At 53.0% G+C, this 19,056-nt stretch overlaps 1 protein-coding gene, 1 long non-coding RNA gene and 1 pseudogene across 2 annotated transcripts; 2 read left to right on the plus strand and 1 right to left on the minus strand.

Moving 5' to 3' along the window:
* Nucleotides 1-12,586: 12,586 nt before the first annotated feature.
* LOC732704 (gamma-interferon-responsive lysosomal thiol protein) lies at nt 12,587-13,958 on the plus strand. Its single transcript, XM_044516782.1, has 5 exons — nt 12,587-12,899; nt 13,044-13,109; nt 13,246-13,386; nt 13,485-13,577; nt 13,685-13,958. The coding sequence occupies exons 1-5, from the start codon at nt 12,624-12,626 to the stop codon at nt 13,796-13,798; spliced, it is 690 nt and encodes a 229-aa protein (XP_044372717.1). The 5' UTR covers nt 12,587-12,623; the 3' UTR covers nt 13,799-13,958.
* Nucleotides 13,959-15,386: 1,428 nt separating this feature from the next.
* LOC123090146 (sphinganine C4-monooxygenase 1-like) lies at nt 15,387-16,003 on the minus strand (annotated as a pseudogene).
* Nucleotides 16,004-16,153: 150 nt separating this feature from the next.
* Nucleotides 16,154-18,669, plus strand: LOC123092431 (uncharacterized). Its single transcript, XR_006444595.1, has 2 exons — nt 16,154-16,223; nt 16,326-18,669. It is a non-coding gene; the product is annotated as an uncharacterized lncRNA (long non-coding RNA).
* Nucleotides 18,670-19,056: the final 387 nt, after the last annotated feature.

Consider the following 19,056-nt stretch of genomic DNA (forward strand, 5'->3'; position numbering starts at 1 on the left):
TCAGTAGAAACTTGATCTGAAGTTTCATGATCAATATCATCAGCTTCCTCACTAGTTGGTGTAGTTGTCACAGGAACCGGTTCTTGTGATGAACTACTTTCCAACAAGGGAGTAGATACAGTTATCTCATCAAGTTCTACTTTCCTCCCACTCACTTCTTTCGAGAGAAACTCCTTCTCTAGAAAGGATCCGATTTTAGCAACGAAAATCTTGCCCTCAGATCTGTGATAGAAGGTGTACCCAATAGTCTCTTTTGGGTATCCTATGAAGACACATTTCTCCGATTTGGGTTCGAGCTTATCTGGTTGAAGTTTCTTCACATAAGCATCGCAGCCCCAAACTTTAAGAAACGACAACTTTGGTTTCTTGCCAAACCACAGTTCATAAGGTGTTGTCTCAACGGATTTTGATGGTGCCCTATTTAACGTGAATGCGGCCGTCTCTAAAGCATAACCCCAAAATGATAGCGGTAAATCAGTAAGAGACATCATAGATCGCACCATATCTAGTAAAGTACGATTACGACGTTCGGACACACCATTTCGTTGTGGTGTTCCGGATGGCATGAGTTGCGAAACTATTCCGCATTGTTTCAAGTGTAGACCAAACTCGTAACTCAAATATTCTCCTCCACGATCAGATCGTAGAAACTTTATTTTCTTGTTACGATGATTTTCCACTTCACTCTGAAATTCTTTGAACTTTTCAAATGTTTCAGACTTGTGTTTCATTAAGTAGATATACCCATATCTGCTCAAATCATCTGTGAAGGTGAGAAAATAACGATACCCGTCGCGAGCCTCAACATTCATTGGACCACAAACATCAGTATGTATGATCTCCAACAAATCAGTTGCTCGCTCCATAGTTCCGGAGAACGGCGTTTTAGTCATCTTGCCCATGAGGCACGGTTCGCAAGTACCAAGTGATTCATAATCAAGTGATTCCAAAAGCCCATCAGTATGGAGTTTCTTCATGTGCTTTACACCGATATGACCTAAACGGCAGTGCCACAAATAAGTTGCACTATTGTTATCAACTCTGCATCTTTTGGTTTCAACACTATGAATATGTGTATCGCTACTATCGAGATTCAATAAAAGTAGACCACTCTTCAAGGGTGCATGACCATAAAAGATATTACTCATATAAATAGAACAACCATTATTCTCTGATTTAAATGAATAATCGTCTCGCATCAAACAAGATCCGGATATAATGTTCATGCTTAACGCTGGCACCAAATAACAATTATTTAGGTCTAAAACTAATCCCGGTTGTAGATATAGAGGTAGCGTGCCGACCGCGATCACATCGACTTTGGAACCATTTCCCACGCGCATTGTCACCTCGTCCTTAGCCAATCTTCGCTTAATTCGTAGTCCCTGTTTCGAGTTGCAAATATTAGCAACAGAACCAGTATCAAATACCCAGGTGCTACTGCGAGCATTAGTAAGGTACACATCAATAACATGTATATCACATATACCTTTGTTCACTTTGCCATCCTTCTTATCCGCCAAATACTTGGGGCAGTTCCGCTTCCAGTGTCCAGTCTGCTTGTAGTAGAAGCACTCAGTTTCAGGCTTAGGTCCAGACTTGGGTTTCTTCTCTTGAGCAGCAACTTGCTTGCTGTTCTTTTTAAAGTTCCCCTTCTTCTTCCCTTTGCCCTTTTTCTTGAAACTGGTGGTCTTGTTAACCATCAACACTTGATGCTCCTTTTTGATTTCTACCTCCGCATCCTTTAGCATTGCAAAGAGCTCGGGAATAGTTTTGTTCATCCCTTGCATATTATAGTTCATCACGAAGCTCTTGTATCTTGGTGGCAGTGATTGGAGAATTCTGTCAATGACACTATCATCAGGAAGATTAACTCCCAGTTGAATCAAGTGATTATTATACCCAGACATTTTGAGTATGTGTTCACTGACAGAACTATTCTCCTCCATCTTGCAGCTATAGAACTTATTGGAGACTTCATATCTCTCAATCCGGGCATTTGCTTGAAATATTAACTTCAACTCCTGAAACATCTCATATGCTCCATGACGTTCAAAACATCGTTGAAGACCCGGTTCTAAGCCGTAAAGCATGGCACACTGAACTATCGAGTAGTCATCAGCTTTGCTCTGCCAGACGTTCTTAACGTCGTCAGTTGCATCAGCAGCAGGCCTGGCACCCAGCGGTGCTTCCAGGACGTAACTTTTCTGTGCAGCAATGAGGATAATCCTCAGGTTACGGACCCACTCTGTGTAATTGCTACCATCATCTTTCAACTTTGCTTTCTCAAGGAACGCATTAAAATTTAACGGAACAACAGCACGAGCCATCTATCTACAAACAAACATAGACAAGCAAAATACTATCAGGCACTAAGTTCATGATAAATTTAAGTTCAATTAATCATATTACTTAAGAACTCCCACTTAGACAGACATCTCTCTAGTCATCTAAGTGATCACGTGATCCAAATCAACTAAACCATGTCCGATCATCACGTGAGATGGAGTAGTTTCAATGGTGAACATCACTATGTTGATCATATCTACTATATGATTCACGTTCGACCTTTCGGTCTCCGTATTCCGAGGCCATATCTGTATATGCTAGGCTCGTCAAGTATGACCTGAGTATTCCGCGTGTGCAACTGTTTTGCACCCGTTGTATTTGAACGTAGAGCCTATCACACCCGATCATCATGTGGTGTCTCAGCACGAAGAACTTTCGCAACGGTGCATACTCAAGGATAACACTTCTTGATTATTAAGTGAGAGATCATCTTAAAATGCTACCGTCAATCAAAGCAAGATAAGATGCATAAAGGATAAACATCACATGCAATCAATATAAATGATATGATAATATGATATGGCCGTCATCATCTTGTGCTTGTGATCTCCATCTTCGAAGCACCGTCGTGATCACCATCGTCACCGGCGCGACACCTTGATCTCCATCGTAGCATCGTTGTCGTTACGCCATCTATTGCTTCTACGACTATCGCTACCGCTTAGTGATAAAGTAAAGCAATTACAGGGCGTTTGCATTTCATACAATAAAGCGACAACCATAAGGCTCCTGCCAGTTGCCGATAACTTTGGTTACAAAACATGATCATCTCATACAATAAAATATAGCATCACGTCTTGACCATATCACATCACAACATGCCCTGCAAAAACAAGTTAGATGTCCTCTACTTTGTTGTTGCAATTTTTACGTGGCTGCTACGGGCTTAGCAAGAACCGTTCTTACCTACGCATCAAAACCACAACGATAGTTTGTCAAGTTGGTGCTGTTTTAACCTTCGCAAGGACCGGGCGTAGCCACACTCGGTTCAACTAAAGTGAGAGAGACAGACACCCGCCGGTCACCTTTAAGCAACGAGTGCTCGTAGCGGTGAAACCAGTCTCGCGTAAGCATACGCGTAATGTCGGTCCGGGCCGCTTCATCTCACAATGCCGCTGAACCAAAGTATGACATGCTGGTAAGCAGTATGACTTATATCACCCACAACTCACTTGTGTTCTGCTCGTGCATATAACATCAACGCATAAAACCTAGGCTCGGATGCCACTGTTGGGGAACGTAGTAATTTCAAAAAAATTCCTACGTACACGCAAGATCATGGTGATGGCATAGCAACGAGAGGGGAGAGTATCCGGGGGAGAGTGTCCGTCCATGTACCCTCGTAGACCGTAAGCGGAAGCGTTATGACAACGCGGTTGATGTAGTCGTACGTCTTCACGATCCGACCGATCCAAGCACCGAACGTACGGCACCTCCGAGTTCAGCACACGTTCAGCTCGATGACGATCCCCGGGCTCCGATCCAGCAAAGCTTCGGGGATGAGTTCCATCAGCATGACGGCGTGGTGATGATGATGATGCTCTACCGGCGCAGGGCTTCGCCTAAACTCCGCAACGATATGACCGAGGTGGAATATGGTGGAGGGGGGCACCGCACACGGCTAAGGAACGATCCGTAGATCAACTTGTGTGTTATGGGGTGCCCCCCTGCCCCCGTATATAAAGGAGGGAGGGGGAAGTGCGGCCGGCCCCCTTGGGGTGCACCTGGAGGAGTCCTAGTCCCACCGGGAGTAGGACTCCCCCCTCTTGCCTTGGTGGAGAAGGAAAGGGGGGAGGGGAAAGAGGAAAGGGGGGCGCCACCCCCCCCCTCCTTGTCCTATTCGGACTAGGGGGGAGGGGGCGCGCGGCCGGCCCAGGCCGGCCCTCCTCTTCTCCCTCATGGCCCACTAAGGCCCATTAACCCCCGGGAGGGTTCCGGTAACCCCCCGGTGTTCCGGTAAAAATCCCGATTTCACCCGGAACCTTTCCGATGTCCAAACACAGGCTTCCAATATATCAATCTTTATGTCTCGACCATTTCGAGACTCCTCGTCATGTCCGTGATCACATCCGGGATTCCGAACAAACTTCGGTACATCAAAACTTATAAACTCATAATAAAACTGTCATCGTAACGTTAAGCGTGCGGACCCTACGGGTTCGAGAACTATGTAGACATGACCTAGAACCATTCTCGGTCAATAACCAATAGCGGGACCTGGATGCCCATATTGGTTCCTACATATTCTACGAAGATCTTTATCGGTCAAACTGCATAACAATATACGTTGTTCCCTTTGTCATCGGTATGTTACTTGCCCGAGATTTGATCGTCGGTATCCAATACCTAGTTCAATCTCGTTACCGGCAAGTCTCTTTACTCGTTCCGTAATGCATCATCCCGTAACCAACTCATTTGGTCACATTGCTTGCAAGGCTTATAATGATGTGCATTACCGAGAGGGCCCAGAGATACCTCTCCGACAATCGGAGTGACAAAAATCTAATCTCGAAATACGCCAACTCAACATGTACCTTCGGAGACACCTGTAGTACTCCTTTATAATCACCCAATTACGTTGTGACGTTTGGTAGTACCCAAAGTGTTCCTCCGGTAAACGGGAGTTGCATATTTCTCATAGTTTACAGGAACATGTATAAGTCATGAAGAAAGCAATAGCAGTATACTAAACGATCAAGTGCTAGGCTAACGGAATGGGTCATGTCAATCACATCATTCTTCTAATGATGTGATCCCATTAATCAAATGACAACACATGTCTATGGTTAGGAAACATAACCATCTTTGATTAATGAGCTAGTCAAGTAGAGGCATACTAGTGACTATATGTTTGTCTATGTATTCACACATGTATCATGTTTCCGGTTAATACAATTCTACCATGAATAATAAACATTTATCATGATATGAGGAAATAAATAATAACTTTATTATTGCCTCTAGGGCATATTTCCTTCACCCCCTCACAGCTACGTTCGCATGCCCTTCGGCCTGCCGAGCGCGGCTGTTGCATTTCAGCACCGCATGCGGGACATCCTAGCGGCTCGGGAGGCTAGGCACCAGGCGATCCTGGCGGAGATGGAGATGGATCCTCAGGAGCCCCCCGGGCCCCCGGAGCCTCTCGAGGCTCAGGGCCAGGGCGGCAGATGAGGTACGACTTCAGTAGCGCGCATCTTCTGCTACCCCGACATCTCTTCAGCAACAGTGCCAGGTGACATCTTTTAGTTTGTTCAGTTTGGGGGCGCCCCTCGGGCTGCACTATCCCCAGGTCGCGTGGGTCCGTCCCTGTGACATGTATCCTTCTTGCATTCATTAGAATTGCCTAACCATCTCTCATGGGCTGTTTTATTACCATCACCTGCTTGCTTCGAGACCTATCCGCCTTGCGGTTCCCTTGCATTGCCAACTCGTCCTATACTTGTCCCGCAACGGAAGCTACTCACGCTGGCACGGTGCTTGTGCTCGGGTCCGTCCTAGCAATGCTGATAAACCCGAGAACCGAGCTCTGGCTCGCGGCCCCCTCACGCATGCCACCTCACCAGGTCCTCGGTGCCTCGCGCACGCCACCTCACCATAGGGAATTGCAACCTCTTCTGCCAGCTAACATGCAGGTTCACCTAAGGCATAGCTAAGGGCGGGCCCCGACGGTCACCACCTTGCCCCGCGAGTCGCTTGCATGTTAAAGGAGGGCTCCTGAGCTTCGCGCCTCAAGAGCTCCTACTGGCTCTCCAGCCCTCACCCCCTGGCCTTGACCACGGCATCACGACCTGGCATACCAACAGCGGCTGAGCCTGCTCCAAGACCGGGACCCGAGGACGTAGAGCACCTAGGCAAGCGAGGAAAGGGAATGAGCATCATGGGCCCCACCTAGTGACGCCACCGCAGAGGCATGACTGGACACCATCCAGGGGAATCGCAACGAGTCTGCTAAAAATATAAGTCGCTCACACGACGGCATGTGTCTCGCAACCCGCTCACTCGAGTCTTGCAGTCCCACTCCGGCTGTTTCACTCCCCTTTTTGTTTCTTGGGCAGCAGCTTGCACGCCAAGGGGGGCCTCGTGAGCATCGCCCCTGACGAGCTCTCACCGGACCTCGGCCGCTCACCTCCTAGCCTTGACCACGGCATCACGACCTGGCATACTATTGACGGCTAAAGCCTGCCTGGGGATTGGGTCCTGCCGGCGTAGAGCGCTATGCTACCTAAGGGGAAGAAAGGGGGAACCATGACAGATTGGGATACGTGGTTTCATCATAAAGATCAAAAGAACAACACTAGAATTAAAGCATTTTGATCCTTACATACCCCCGCAGGGCTATTCCTAATTCCGCGCAGGGAAACAAAAGAAGAAAAGCTCCGACTAGGCCGGCGCACATCACCGATGACGCCGAGCGGCAACTGCTGCCGTGCTCCGACCGCGGCGGGAGCTTGGCGACACGTAGCTGTCACCGCTGGACTCCGGAGATTCGTTGGGCTCAGGAGAATCGCTGGACTCCCAAGAGTCGTCGCTGCTGGAGGAGGCGCCGATGGGGGCGGAAGCAGGCCCGGCGCCTGCGGCCGCGTCCTGCGGGCTACTTCCTCCGGGGTAGCACTCCAGCCGCAGGCCCTCCTAGTCAAAGATCTTGAAGAACAAGGTGGAGGCGTCGTCGTACTCGAAGTGGATCAAAAGAGCCCCCTCCACGCGGCAGGCTCGGGCAACCTCGCCCCATCCATGGGTCATGAAGACATCGCCAGGGGCACCACCTCAACTTCAGCCCGGTGCCCAGGCTGCAGCACCCAGCGTGCTGCAGCCACGGCTCAAATGGCCCCCTCGGCAGCAGCTCATCGGCGAAGAACCTCGGGAGCCGGATCCACGAGGCGGGTGGCATCACCGCCCACACCACGAACTCGCGCGAACTACCCTCAGCGTGGGTCCGCGGCATGGCAGGCAGGGCGGCAGCGGCTCGTCCTTCGCTGCCGGGGATTGCTCAACAGCGCACATCACCTTGATTGCCAGGGCCTGGTCACCTCCCGCCTCGCGTCGGCATCATAGGGATGGCAGAACCGCTTCTTCGGTGGGAGCGGATCAGGCCCCTCCTCAGGGGCCTTCCCCTTTTCTGCCGCGAAAAACCTCCTGATGAGCGCCATGGAGACAGCAGCAAGATGAAGAAGAATAAGGCCGAGCCGCGAGAAGACGGAAGAAGAGATGAGTGAGAGGGCTCTGCCCATCCCCTCGTTTATAGTCGGAGGGAGGCCAACCGCCGGCCTCAACTACCTCGCGTAATGATGATCTTCTGCATGCAGCATCGACCCGTCGAGTCGAACGGTTGCCAAGGCAGCATGGGGAAGTGGAGACGCCCACGTCCCATCAATTGCCACGCGTCGTTCAAGGCCGCAGACATTTAGGGACCGTGGCGCTCTGCACTTTCCCCTTGGCTACGCCTAGAAGCCAACTCCGAGTGCGCCTTGGGCCCGGGGGTTACTGTCGGCGTTCTGGATACGGGGGTACACAGACTTGCATGCCTGTGGCCCACCGTGTAGCTCCATCGGCGGCCTGGTACGGCCCAGTTTCAGCATCAACAACTCAAGACCCTCGCGAGGGGCCAAGCCTCGTGAGGCGGATGACACCAAGACCTCTAAGGGGATCGGCCTCCTTAGGCTGGCTCCCGAGGAGCGGAAACTTCTATGCAAGGTGCACCTCACGAGGCTCAGCTGACATGAGCCATGACGACCAAGGCCAGGCGGGTGCCAGCGAGCACAGAGTACCAGTTTCCTCTTTGGTGCAAAGGAGGCAACCGGCAGGCGCGGAGTCCTGAGGAATCAACCAAAGGTTTCCATTCTGGTGCAACAAGACCAAGACCGCCAGGACGGCAGGACGGAGGTCATCCCCGAGCCCACCGCGGCGTCACAACCAGAGGATTTTGCACGCGAAGACCACTTTAGTCAGGATAGGGTGTACTTCTTGTCCCCCTTCAAATATGGCCGTTGTGGGATCACTTCCCGCCAATATTTGGGAAGAGGACCAAGGCCACTATAAATAGGACTTAGCCACCACCATAGAGAGGGATCGGACCCGTTCTCATCCGACCACCTCACCAGCCCTCTCGAGCTCAAGAACACCTCGCCTCCTGAGGCTGTTCATCCACTGTACTAGTTCGTCCTTAGCCCCTCGAGGCAATCCACCAAAAAGCTGGAGTAGGGTATTATACCGCAAGGTGGCCCGAACCAGGATAAACTGTTGTGTATCTCTGTCCCTTTGAGCTTGACGCGCTAGGCTATGAGGATCGCGAATAGGCAGGCTGGGTAGGTTGAGATCTCCGTACACACCCTAGAGTTCGAACCTCTCAAGGGTTTGCGGAACCCGAAATCCGACAGCCTACAATAAATTCAGAAAAATACGAGCTCGAATGCCAAGTCTAGAACTTCGCGGATGGGCTGGTTCCATCACAAGGAATCTAATCATCTAAGCTGCACTCAAGTTTGCAATCCACCTCAAATATTCGACAATTAGAGTAGGGTGAAATTTTTGTGGCTTAACACTGACATTGAGCATCGTTTCCTAATGCTCAGATTTGTAGTAGGGAAAATTTCATGACACGCATGGGGTCGTCTCGCACTTTTTGTTGAGTATATTGATTATTAGGAAAGATGAGATAGACTAGAATTTGTTCTGGCTTGTCTTGTACTTCAAGTTGATCATTGTACTTCTATATATATGCCCACGAGGCTCAAGCAATACAACAACTATTCCACCAATCTCCCTCTCTCCTTTCTAACATTGATTATTAGAAAAGACGAAATAGACTAAGATTTGTTCTGGCTTGTCTTGTACTCCAAGTTGATCATTGTACTCCTATATATATGCCCACGAGGCTCAAGCAATACAATAACTATTCCACCAATCTCCCTCTCTCTCTTCTAACATGATATCAGCCTAATCGATACTAAACCCTAGCTGCCGCCACTTCCCACTAGCGCCCCCCCCCCCCCAGGGCGGTCGGCCTCCATGACCGCCGCTAGGGGCTGCGCCGCCCGTAACTAGGGTTCGTCCGCTGGTCGTGTTGACTCGTTGTCTTAGAGAGTCAGTTTCCCGATCCTTTGATCCAGATTTTCTCTCTCTCGCCGCTTGTCTTGATCGGCGGTTCTTTTTCGATTTTCCGATCTCAGATCGCCTTGCGTCGCCCGCAGTCGTTCGTCGTCTGCAGCTCGCGTCAAATTCGACGTCGGATCAATCGATTGCTTTACGGCACCCCGCTTTAGCTGCGTCATCCGTATGGCGCAGCGGCTCCTCACGTGTCATGTGCTGCTGCCGCTCACGCACATGCGCTAGTGTGGCTGCCACTAAGCTGGTGTCCGCCGTCCGCATCCAAGAGCCATGGATCACATGCATGCACATGAAGACACATGCACGGGTGCACCTTCTTGACAAGGACGTGTTACACGAGCCGGAGTCGATTTGCATCACCGTTCATCTTCGTCTTCTCAATTTTGCTGATCGCGCTTCTGGGTGCATCACCCGATGCATGTCTCCATAAGATTAAGTGAAGATCAACGTCAAGTTTATATGACTCTCTGCCGATCGACCAATCGGCTGCCGCTGCGTCATCCCTTTGGACTGCAGTGTAATCGCCTATGGTTCTTTCCGCGGCTGCATCAACCCATGCGATGCCGCTGTGTCGTTCTTTCAGGCCGTAGTGCCGCGGCCCGTGATCCATCGCCGTCATAGGCCATTCCCGTGGCTGCACCGACCCTCACGCTGCCACTGCGTCGCCATGTCTGGTCGTAGCGAGCATAGAGCGTGGTCCCTGCCACCGCCCCGTGGTTCTTTCCGCGGCTGCATCGACCTGCCTGCTGCCGTTGCGTCGCCCCCTTTGGGCCGTAGTGTCGTGGCCCGCGGTTCATCGCCGCCCCGAGGCCGCCCGCTCGAGGCCGTCTCCATGGCTGCAACGACCCTCGCGCTGCCGCTACGTCGCCCCAACAGGCCGTAGCGAGCGTGGCACATGGTCAACGCCGCCACCCTGAGGTCTTCCCCACCGTCCCCCCGACTCGCATTGTCGCTGCGTCGGCCCTTCAGGCCGTAGCACCACGGCACGCGGTCCACTTCGCCATCCACGCGCGTCGACTCCTGTGTGGTATGCGCCGCGCCGTCTCCTAGGCACGGGAATGCCACCGTCCACGCCAGTCTTCGTCACGCTGTCAGGTTCTTCCTCGCCTACTTCGAGCACCGCCGCCGCGCTCCTAGCCGCCGCCACCGCCTCCTTAGGCTGCCGCTGCCGCTCTTCTTCTTGGTCCACGACGACTACCTCAACCCTGGCCACCCCGACTCGACATTGACCACGGCATCCCTCTTACGGCTACCTTAACCACGGCTACACCTCCTATGCTCTCGGCTACATCGACATCGGCACAAAGGGCTACCTCCTTGCTTGAGCAACCTTGTTGGTTTCCACTCCAGCCACGACTTCTGCAATGCGTCGACCGTCATGACTGTGGGGGGTGTCCGTCGGCTTACCTTCGGATTCTTCTCCAATCTCACCGTCTGCGTCACTACCATTGTGACTGCGGGGGTATGTTGAGTATATTGATTATTAGGAAAGACGAGATAGACTAGAATTTGTTCTGTCTTGTCTTGTACACCCATATAAGCTTTTGTGTTTGGGTCGGCGCTTGCGCCTAACGCTGGCTCGACTCATTTTTTAGGTGACGCTATTTTTTTTACCGTAAATACTTTAAAAATAAAAAACTTTAATGGCATCCACAAAGGCCGGCGAGAGTCCACGAGTCCACTTTACATTAAGTAAAAATATTTAATAAAACTAAAAACTAGGAGGCGCACTACCCTAGGCATCCTCGTCGTCGTCGTTGGAACCGGTGAGGTCAACTAGCATCGGCGCCGGGCTAGCCCAAGGGAACGTCGTCTCCCAAGCTGCGGCGACGTCGTCCGCCGGTGGTTGTACCGCCGCTGGTTGGGCTGTGTCACCACGGACACGGCGCTTCTCCTCCTCCGCCTCGGCGTTGCGCTCCTATTGCTCGAGCAGCTCACCATCACGGCGCTCCTCCGCCAGCCTGTGTTGCCACCATTGCTCCAGGTACATCCGCTCCCGGCCCGGCGTTGCCCCAAACCAGTCGGGCGGCGCGCTGACCCACTCGCGCACGTACCCGTCCCATGTTTAGCGCTCGGGCTCGACGGAGGTCGGCGCCGACTCGGTTTTGGCGGGGAACGGCGGGGCCAGCGATGGCACGACGCAGTCACCGATAGCGGAGAGCGCCATGGCCTCCGACAGTCGTCCGTTTGAGGCACTGCTCCAGCATCAGCTGCTGCCGCCGGTGTCGCACCTCCTCCGTGTGCGCCTGTGCTAGTCGTGTGGCAGCGTGACGTCAGGGTAGGGGAGGGGGGATGCGGTGCTCGCAGTGCCACTTCGCTTGGTGCACTGGGACGCTAATGGACTGTCGTGGCCGGCAGGAAGACGCCGGCGGAGGTGGCGGGAGCGCGCGTGAAGGGCCGGTGGGGGGCTTGCCCTTGTTCTTGCCGGAAAAGATCCCCATGGTGGTTAGGGTCGTCGCCGACCGGGGAGCAGGGGTGGCTAGATAGGGACGGGCGTCTGGAAGAGGATGAGGAACCCCCTTCCCCCCCCCCCCCCCCCCCCCCCCCCATTAAAAAAGGACGCCCCGCCGTCGCTGACGCGTGGGCCCGTGGTCGTCCCGCATCATTAACAAAGACGTGGGAGGTAGTTGACCAGCCGCCAGGTGAGGACGCGGTGGGCACCGAGAGAACGCGCGGTGCTTCCGCGTCGACGCATTTCAGCCTTAAATTTGGGCTGGAAATGGGTCAACGCGAACGTGATTTGGGAATAGGTCGGCGCGTTGGACCATCATTTTTGTTCGCGGCGACACAAAAAAACGGAAAATGGATCGCAGTGTTAGAGTTGCTCTCATGTATACACCAAACGTACCGAATGTCAGAGCACGCAGGTGTGCTGCTGTCTCACACTCTTTTTGAACGGCAAATTCACGCTAACCTTATCTTGAATTGCTTATGTAGTACATATCCTGGGAAATACGTCAGCTTGTTAATCTAAAACTATTTTTTAGATGGAGCTATGCACTTTCAGTTAGGGAGTAAGTCCATCGTGACACTGCAGCGAACTTGTACGCCTCGTTCCAGCACCCCGCGGCACACGCGGCCACCAGCTTGCGCTTGGTGCTAATCACCTTCTATAAAAGCCCCCTTTGCCAATCTCCTCTGCGCATTGCTCGATCGGTTGAGCGAACACCATGGCGCGCGGCCTCCGCCATCTCCTGCTCCTCGCAGCGCTCCTCCAGCTGCTTTCGGCCACCTCCGCGGCGACGGCCGGCGACGTCGCCACTGGCAGGGGCAGCGAGAAGGTGCACGTGGCGATCTACTACGAGTCGCTGTGCCCCTACTCGGTCCGCTTCGTGGCGAACCACCTCTTCAAGGCCTACAGGGACGGCCTGCTCGACGCCGCCAATCTCACCCTCGTCCCCTATGGCAACGCCGTGGTCCGCAATGACGGCACCATCTCCTGTCAGGTGTCCCCGCGCCCCGACCACGACTCTGCTCTCCTTTCCTTCTTCACACGCGGATCCAGTGCTCTTTGGTTAATTGCTGATGCTGCTGAGCTGTTCCGAATTTCTGATGTCCATACGTGACGTTGGGATGTTGGCTTGTTGCAGCATGGCCCCGAGGAATGCCTTCTCAACACCGTGGAGGCTTGCGCCATCGACGCCTGGCCGGACGTGGTAATTTAGTTTATTCACGCCTCATCTTACTAATCTCTGCTCGCTGCTTCACCACCCGACGTATTATTGCGACCGCATGACACAACAACGACAACGAGAACTTTTCTTGAAATTGATAGCTGTTGTTTTTATGCAGAAGGTGCATCTCGGCTTCATTTACTGCGTGTCGGACCTGGTGTTGAAGAACAAGCACCGGGAGTGGGAGTCGTGCTTCCAGAAACAGGGGCTTGACCCAAAGCCAGTCACGGAGTGCTACAAGGGCGAGCGTGGCCACAATGTCCGTCCCCCTTTGCATCTGCGTTTCTTGCATCATCCACATGCATTTTACATGTTGAATTGCTAAACCAGTGCTGGCATTTCGCATGTTCCATCCAGCTATCGCTCGAGTATGGGAGACAGACAGCTGAGCTCGTGCCTCCTCACCAGTTCGTTCCATGGGTGGTGGTCGACGGCAAGCCGCTCTACAACGTAAGGGGCCGTTTTCTTCGTCTTTGCCATGGGACAATTTCATGTCTGAATTTCACCATCTATTGATGCATAAGCCAGTCCTTGAATCGATCTTGTCCCGGTATCAGGATTACGGGAACTTCAAAGCTTACATCTGCAAGGCGTACAAGGGCTATCCCCTCCTCGAGGCGTGTCGAAGCCTGGGCCTGGAGGCACACGACGATGTGTACGGCCGACTTTGATCGTGATGATGATGATGCCATCGCCAAGATTAGGATGGTCCTGCCGGATGGTGATAATAATGATTGATAAATTTATGTTTCCTCTCGGGGATCATACATCTGAACATAGGGCAGTTCAATCTCTCTGTTAAGGTTAATAAATCAAGTGGTTGTGCTCTTAGATTGATCTGGTTTGCTGGGTTGACATGTGGAGGAATCAATAGCCCGATCCTGGAGTACAATGTACTCCGTTTAGAAAAAAACATTCAGCATAGAAAGTTTCGGTCCTCTAGACTATGCTGAATGCCAAATTTATCATGCAAATATCGTCATGGCAGTTTTTTTTTTTTTTGAGGTGGCCATCGCAGTTGGTGAGACTGAGACAAGGCGCTAACTGCGATAGCTAGAGAAACGTCGGCCTGGCTGAAGCATCAGTAGGCATCGATGCGGAGGTTAAATAAGGAGACAATGGTTGTGCCGCGGCATTTGGCAGGCAGCCGCATCGCATGGCGGGTGCAGAGGAAGGGAGCAGTGTCGGAGATAGGGCGTGCGAGCCACGGCCCCGGCCCGGGTCAACATGCAAAAAAAAAAAAAAAAACACTAGAACACCCAGTATTACTGCTAAAACTGTATGTTACTCCCCTGTTCTAAAATAGATAACTCAACTTTATGCTAATTTTAGTACACAGTTGGGTCATCTATTTTAAAACGGAGAAAGTAGCTTGGTATTCCATTGGTTTGGCCCTCCCGAAGCTGATTTAGCAGCACTTGGCCCTCCTTATTCAGTTTTTTGCCTCCGCCACTCGAAGCGAGTGTATGTAGCCAGAACATATCATATGAAACAAGTGAATTTGTTCACCCGATGCACCGGTAGGGGGATGAAGGGGCCCACCCACCCGATGGACCGGAAGCGAGTGCAAGTAGATTTTATTTTGTAGGTCTAGCATTTATTGGTGCCGAACTGCTACCAAACAGAATCAATCTGTGGTTGAGTTGGTTAGGTGGGCAGTGGTATCCCCAACCCACCAGGGTTTAAATCCTGGTGCTCGCATTATTTCTGGATTTATTTCAGGATTTTCCGGCGATGCGCTTTCAGTGGGAGGAGACGTTTTCGTCGATGACGAGGTGCCTACGGTGACTTCGTAAATCTCAAGATGATATGTCGGCTCAGTCTTTCGGAGGTGCTCATAGGGGTAGGGTGTGCGTGTATGTGTTCATAGGGATGAGTGTATGCGCGTGTATATGAACGCTTGTGTCTGTACTGATGCTAAAAAAAAAGAACAGAAAAAAAATGACCGGCCGGACTTATTTGCAAGCATCAGGCCTTTTCTTTTTTTAAGGAAAGCATCAGGCCTTGATTGAAACACGCAAGTGATTCGTTTCCAAAAAGAAAAACACGCAAACGACTGGACTCGATCTACAGGGTGTACAACATGTCTGCAGCCCCCTACACAACAAATTATACCACGTCCCAGACGTGACACTTTATTATAGGAGAACTAGAGGAAACAAGCGGTGCAAACAAGATTAACACAACTCACATACATTTTGAAATGAATGCAACAGTACGTAGTACGCCGCGCGCGTGCATGAGCATGCCCGGCCGGAGTCAGTTCACTGGCGTGACAGCGGCGGAGGCCTTGGACGCCTTGGGCCGCACCGGCTGGATCACCAGCCCCCCGCCGCCGGGCCTCTCCTCGACGGTGTAGTGCAGGTACGTCCCGAACGCCTTGTCCCACGTGACGAAGAAGAGGTCGGAGAAGTTGTACCTGACGCCGCGCGGCAGGTGGTGCACGCCGTGGTACGCGGCGCCGTTCCAGAGCGACTGCAGGCGGCGCGCGGCAGGAGGCACAGCCCGCAGTGGTTGTCGATGCCCTTGATGTTGCACAGCGAGAGGAAGACGGCCGTGGCGCGCGGCGACGACGACATGCCGGAGGCGAAGATGGCGAGCGACGCGCCGGCCGTGTCGGCGATGAGGGCCTCCACCGGGTGCCCGTATTTGGCGCCGAACGCGTAGGGCACGACCAGGCGGTGGTGCCACGAGTGGAGGTGCCGGTACAGGAACCGGCTGCGGTGCGCCAGGCGGTGCCACGCGTAGCGGTACACGTCGTACAGCACCACGGTCACCGCGATCTGACGCGCCGCCGTCAGGTACGACGACGACGTCCTCGCCGGTGAGTCGCCCGTGGCCGCTCCCCCTACTCCTCTTCCCGCTATAACCTGCATGCATGCATGCGAACACACGTACGGGACTGGCTACTCCTCAATCGACTGAAATGAGTATTAGGTCAGTCGATTGACCCAAATTCTGTTTCAGTCAATTACGCAGCATCTGCACAATGCCAGGCAGCGCCACGCAGCGTCTGCACAAGCCCATAGCTGGTCAAGCTCCGGTGTCCTCACGTCAGGCTTGGCTTTGAGTGCTGACAGCAAAGCATTCTACATGGTATGCACCCAGGTCCGCTTCATCTGCTGGGATATATCTAGGTTTGGACCTATTGCAAATTGCTGATCTTCAATATGCTGCATTAATACCGGGAGGGATCAGTTGATGGTGTCTTCAGCCAAATTGCTGATCTATCCGATGACAACGGGGAAGCTGCAGCCGACTCCAGAGAGGACGATGACCACAACATAGAGCCATAGAGGTTGTGGCAGAGCTTGATCCCGACGCAAACCATCTGCTTGGCGAGGCGGAGCAGCCTGTTCTGTAAGAATATGACGAGTTTGTGATGGTTTGGAAAACTGACGAAGATTCAGAGGGTAAAGAAGAAGTGGCAAGCCACAAGCGTCCTCGCCTGTGCTAGACGCTAAATCGAGTCAATGGACCAGTTGACTAGAACTAAAAATTAAGTGCGTGTATTTTGTGTTTACGCCTCCGTGTATTTTGCTGGAATCTTAGTGTGTGTCCATTGCTGGGAGGAACTGTCTCTAAATTAGTTGTTATTTTTTTGAGAAGAGATTAGTTGTTATTATTGTAGAGTAGTAGCCGACGTGAGTGTGGACTAATGTTTAATTATATGAGATTACCCCAAAATGCCTGATGTTGTTAAGCTGCAAAATGCACCTTGTACTTGGTCTAGCTGTATCGATGGAGATGGTGGTGGGGGCAGCTAGACTACCCATGGGCGGCTCGGTTTTGGCCCAACGTACCAGCGACGGCGTTAACGAGCCAGCGCATTTCTGGTACTGTTGCGTGGGCCACGGGTACTGTTTTTATATTAGAAATACGAAACCAAATACCAGGCAAGGCCCAAATAACGAGGCATGTGTGTGGTCCAGATGCTCCAGGAGCAGAATTGCATTTCCGCAAAATGCTTCCTTATATTGTTTGCAAACACATCAACGGCTCCTCGGTCGCTCCCGCGGGCGGCCAGGAGCGCACCCTAGCCGCCGCCCGAGCCACTCCCAGCCGCCCTTCCTCCCCTCGCCGCCGCCAGCAGGCGTCGCCGGGCAAAGCCCGCGCGGCGCGGCGGTGGCGGTGCCTTTTCCTCTTCCCGCTTGGGGTTGGACGGCGTGGGTCGGCCGCCACGGTGGGTGCTCTATCCCGCTGCTCCCGCTGGAACTCGAAGCTTCGTGGCGCGGCTGCGCGGAGTTGCGGCGTCCGGGGGTGGATGGATGGGCGTGCTAGTGCACGTGGGCGTGGATCCGACCGGGGCGGGCATGGTGGCCTCCTGCCACGCGGATCTGGTGGCTTGGCCCGTGTACGCCGGCGAGGTGCGCCGCGGGCGGATCCAGGTCTCCTGGGCGCACTGGTGCGCGAGGGAGCTTCAAGGGCGCAGCTCTTGGCCAGATGCGGGCGTGTGGTGGCGCGGGAAGCTGCTCAAGAGGCGCGGTGGTGCGGCCGGTGGGTCGCGCGATGGCGTAGCGGGTGCCAGCGACGAGGACTTGCTGCCCGGAGGTCATGCGGTGATGAGGGGTGTGCAGCTGCTGCAGCAAGTTGGATCTGGAGAGTGTGATGGCGTGTGATGCGCTGTGGTGCTCGGACGCCGGGGCGGCGGCTTCGGACCTTTTCTTCGGTGACGGCTGGTGTGGTGGCTACGTGGGTAGCGCCGGTTGGAGCTCGGGGGCATCGGTAATCCCCGGCAGTGCGTCAGCCCTCTGTCATGTCAGGGACGCTTGACACTGGCCGGTGGGTTGGCTGGTGCTGTTGCGCGGGGTGCCAGATGTGTCCAGGCGTGGCCGTTTCTGGCTCCTGTGGTGGTGATGGGTAGCCTTGCCGGCGGCTCTACGTGGTGCAGGCGGCGGCGACGGGGCTGTTCTGATCGGTGGCTTCGCGCTCTGGTGGCGGTTCAGGATGGCGGTGGCTCTCATGTGCCGGGTTGGGGGGAGAGCTTCCTTGGCTGCTCGGGGCGAAAGCCATGCTCTTGCCATGGCTGGGGCCGACGACGGCGATGCCTGTGGGCGTCGCGCACCTTCTTGGAGGTGTCATCATTCGAGGGTCTACGGCCTCTTCTCTTGCACTCTGGGGGAAACCCTTGTTCCAGGTTCCTGGAGCGGACGATGGCGGCTATCGGGGATATACCCCGTGATGTGACCCGGTCGGAGATATGACCCCGGCCGGGACTTGGTGTTTCATTGGTGACCCGGCAGATTGTAAGCCGACGGACAGTTAAGCATTGTAAGCCGGCAGTTAGTTAAGCAGGTTAAGCCGGCGGACAGTTAAACATTGTAAGCCGGCAGACTGTTAAACAGGTTAAGCCAGATAGTTAAGCCAGCCAGTTAAGTCGGCCGACAGTTAAATATTGTAAGCCGGCAGACTGTTAAATAGGTTAAGCCAGATAGTTAAGCCAGACAGTTAAGTCAAACAGATAAGCTAGACAGTTAAGTCAGACTGTAAGTCAGATTGTAAGCCGGATTACGTTAAGAAGCCCAAGACGTTAAGAAGCCCATGATGAGAAGCCTATGGTAAGACGTCAAAATAGGTTAAGTCCTAATACGAGTTTGACTCTACATGTAGTCAGCCCCTTCAACTTATATAAGAAGGGGCGGGGCACCCCAAGGGGGGAGATCAGAGAAATAATGGTTAAGGCTAGACACGACTAGAGGAGGGCCGCTTATGCGGCATCTCCCTCATGAGCATAATGAGACCTAGTCACAAACAACATGTAGGGCAATTACCGGATGATGTTTCCCGGGGCCCGAAGCTGTCTAAATCCTTGTCTTGTGCGTTGCATCTCTTGTCCCGATCAACCCCTCTCAAGCTACCACATAAATGCGTTGGCCTCACGACTAAGTCCTCACACTAGGACATCTGCCGTGACGTTTCCACGACAGTT

The sequence above is a fragment of the Triticum aestivum genome, chromosome 4B (genome assembly GCF_018294505.1).
Source record: "Triticum aestivum cultivar Chinese Spring chromosome 4B, IWGSC CS RefSeq v2.1, whole genome shotgun sequence".
NCBI classification, from domain to species: Eukaryota; Viridiplantae; Streptophyta; class Magnoliopsida; order Poales; family Poaceae; genus Triticum; species Triticum aestivum.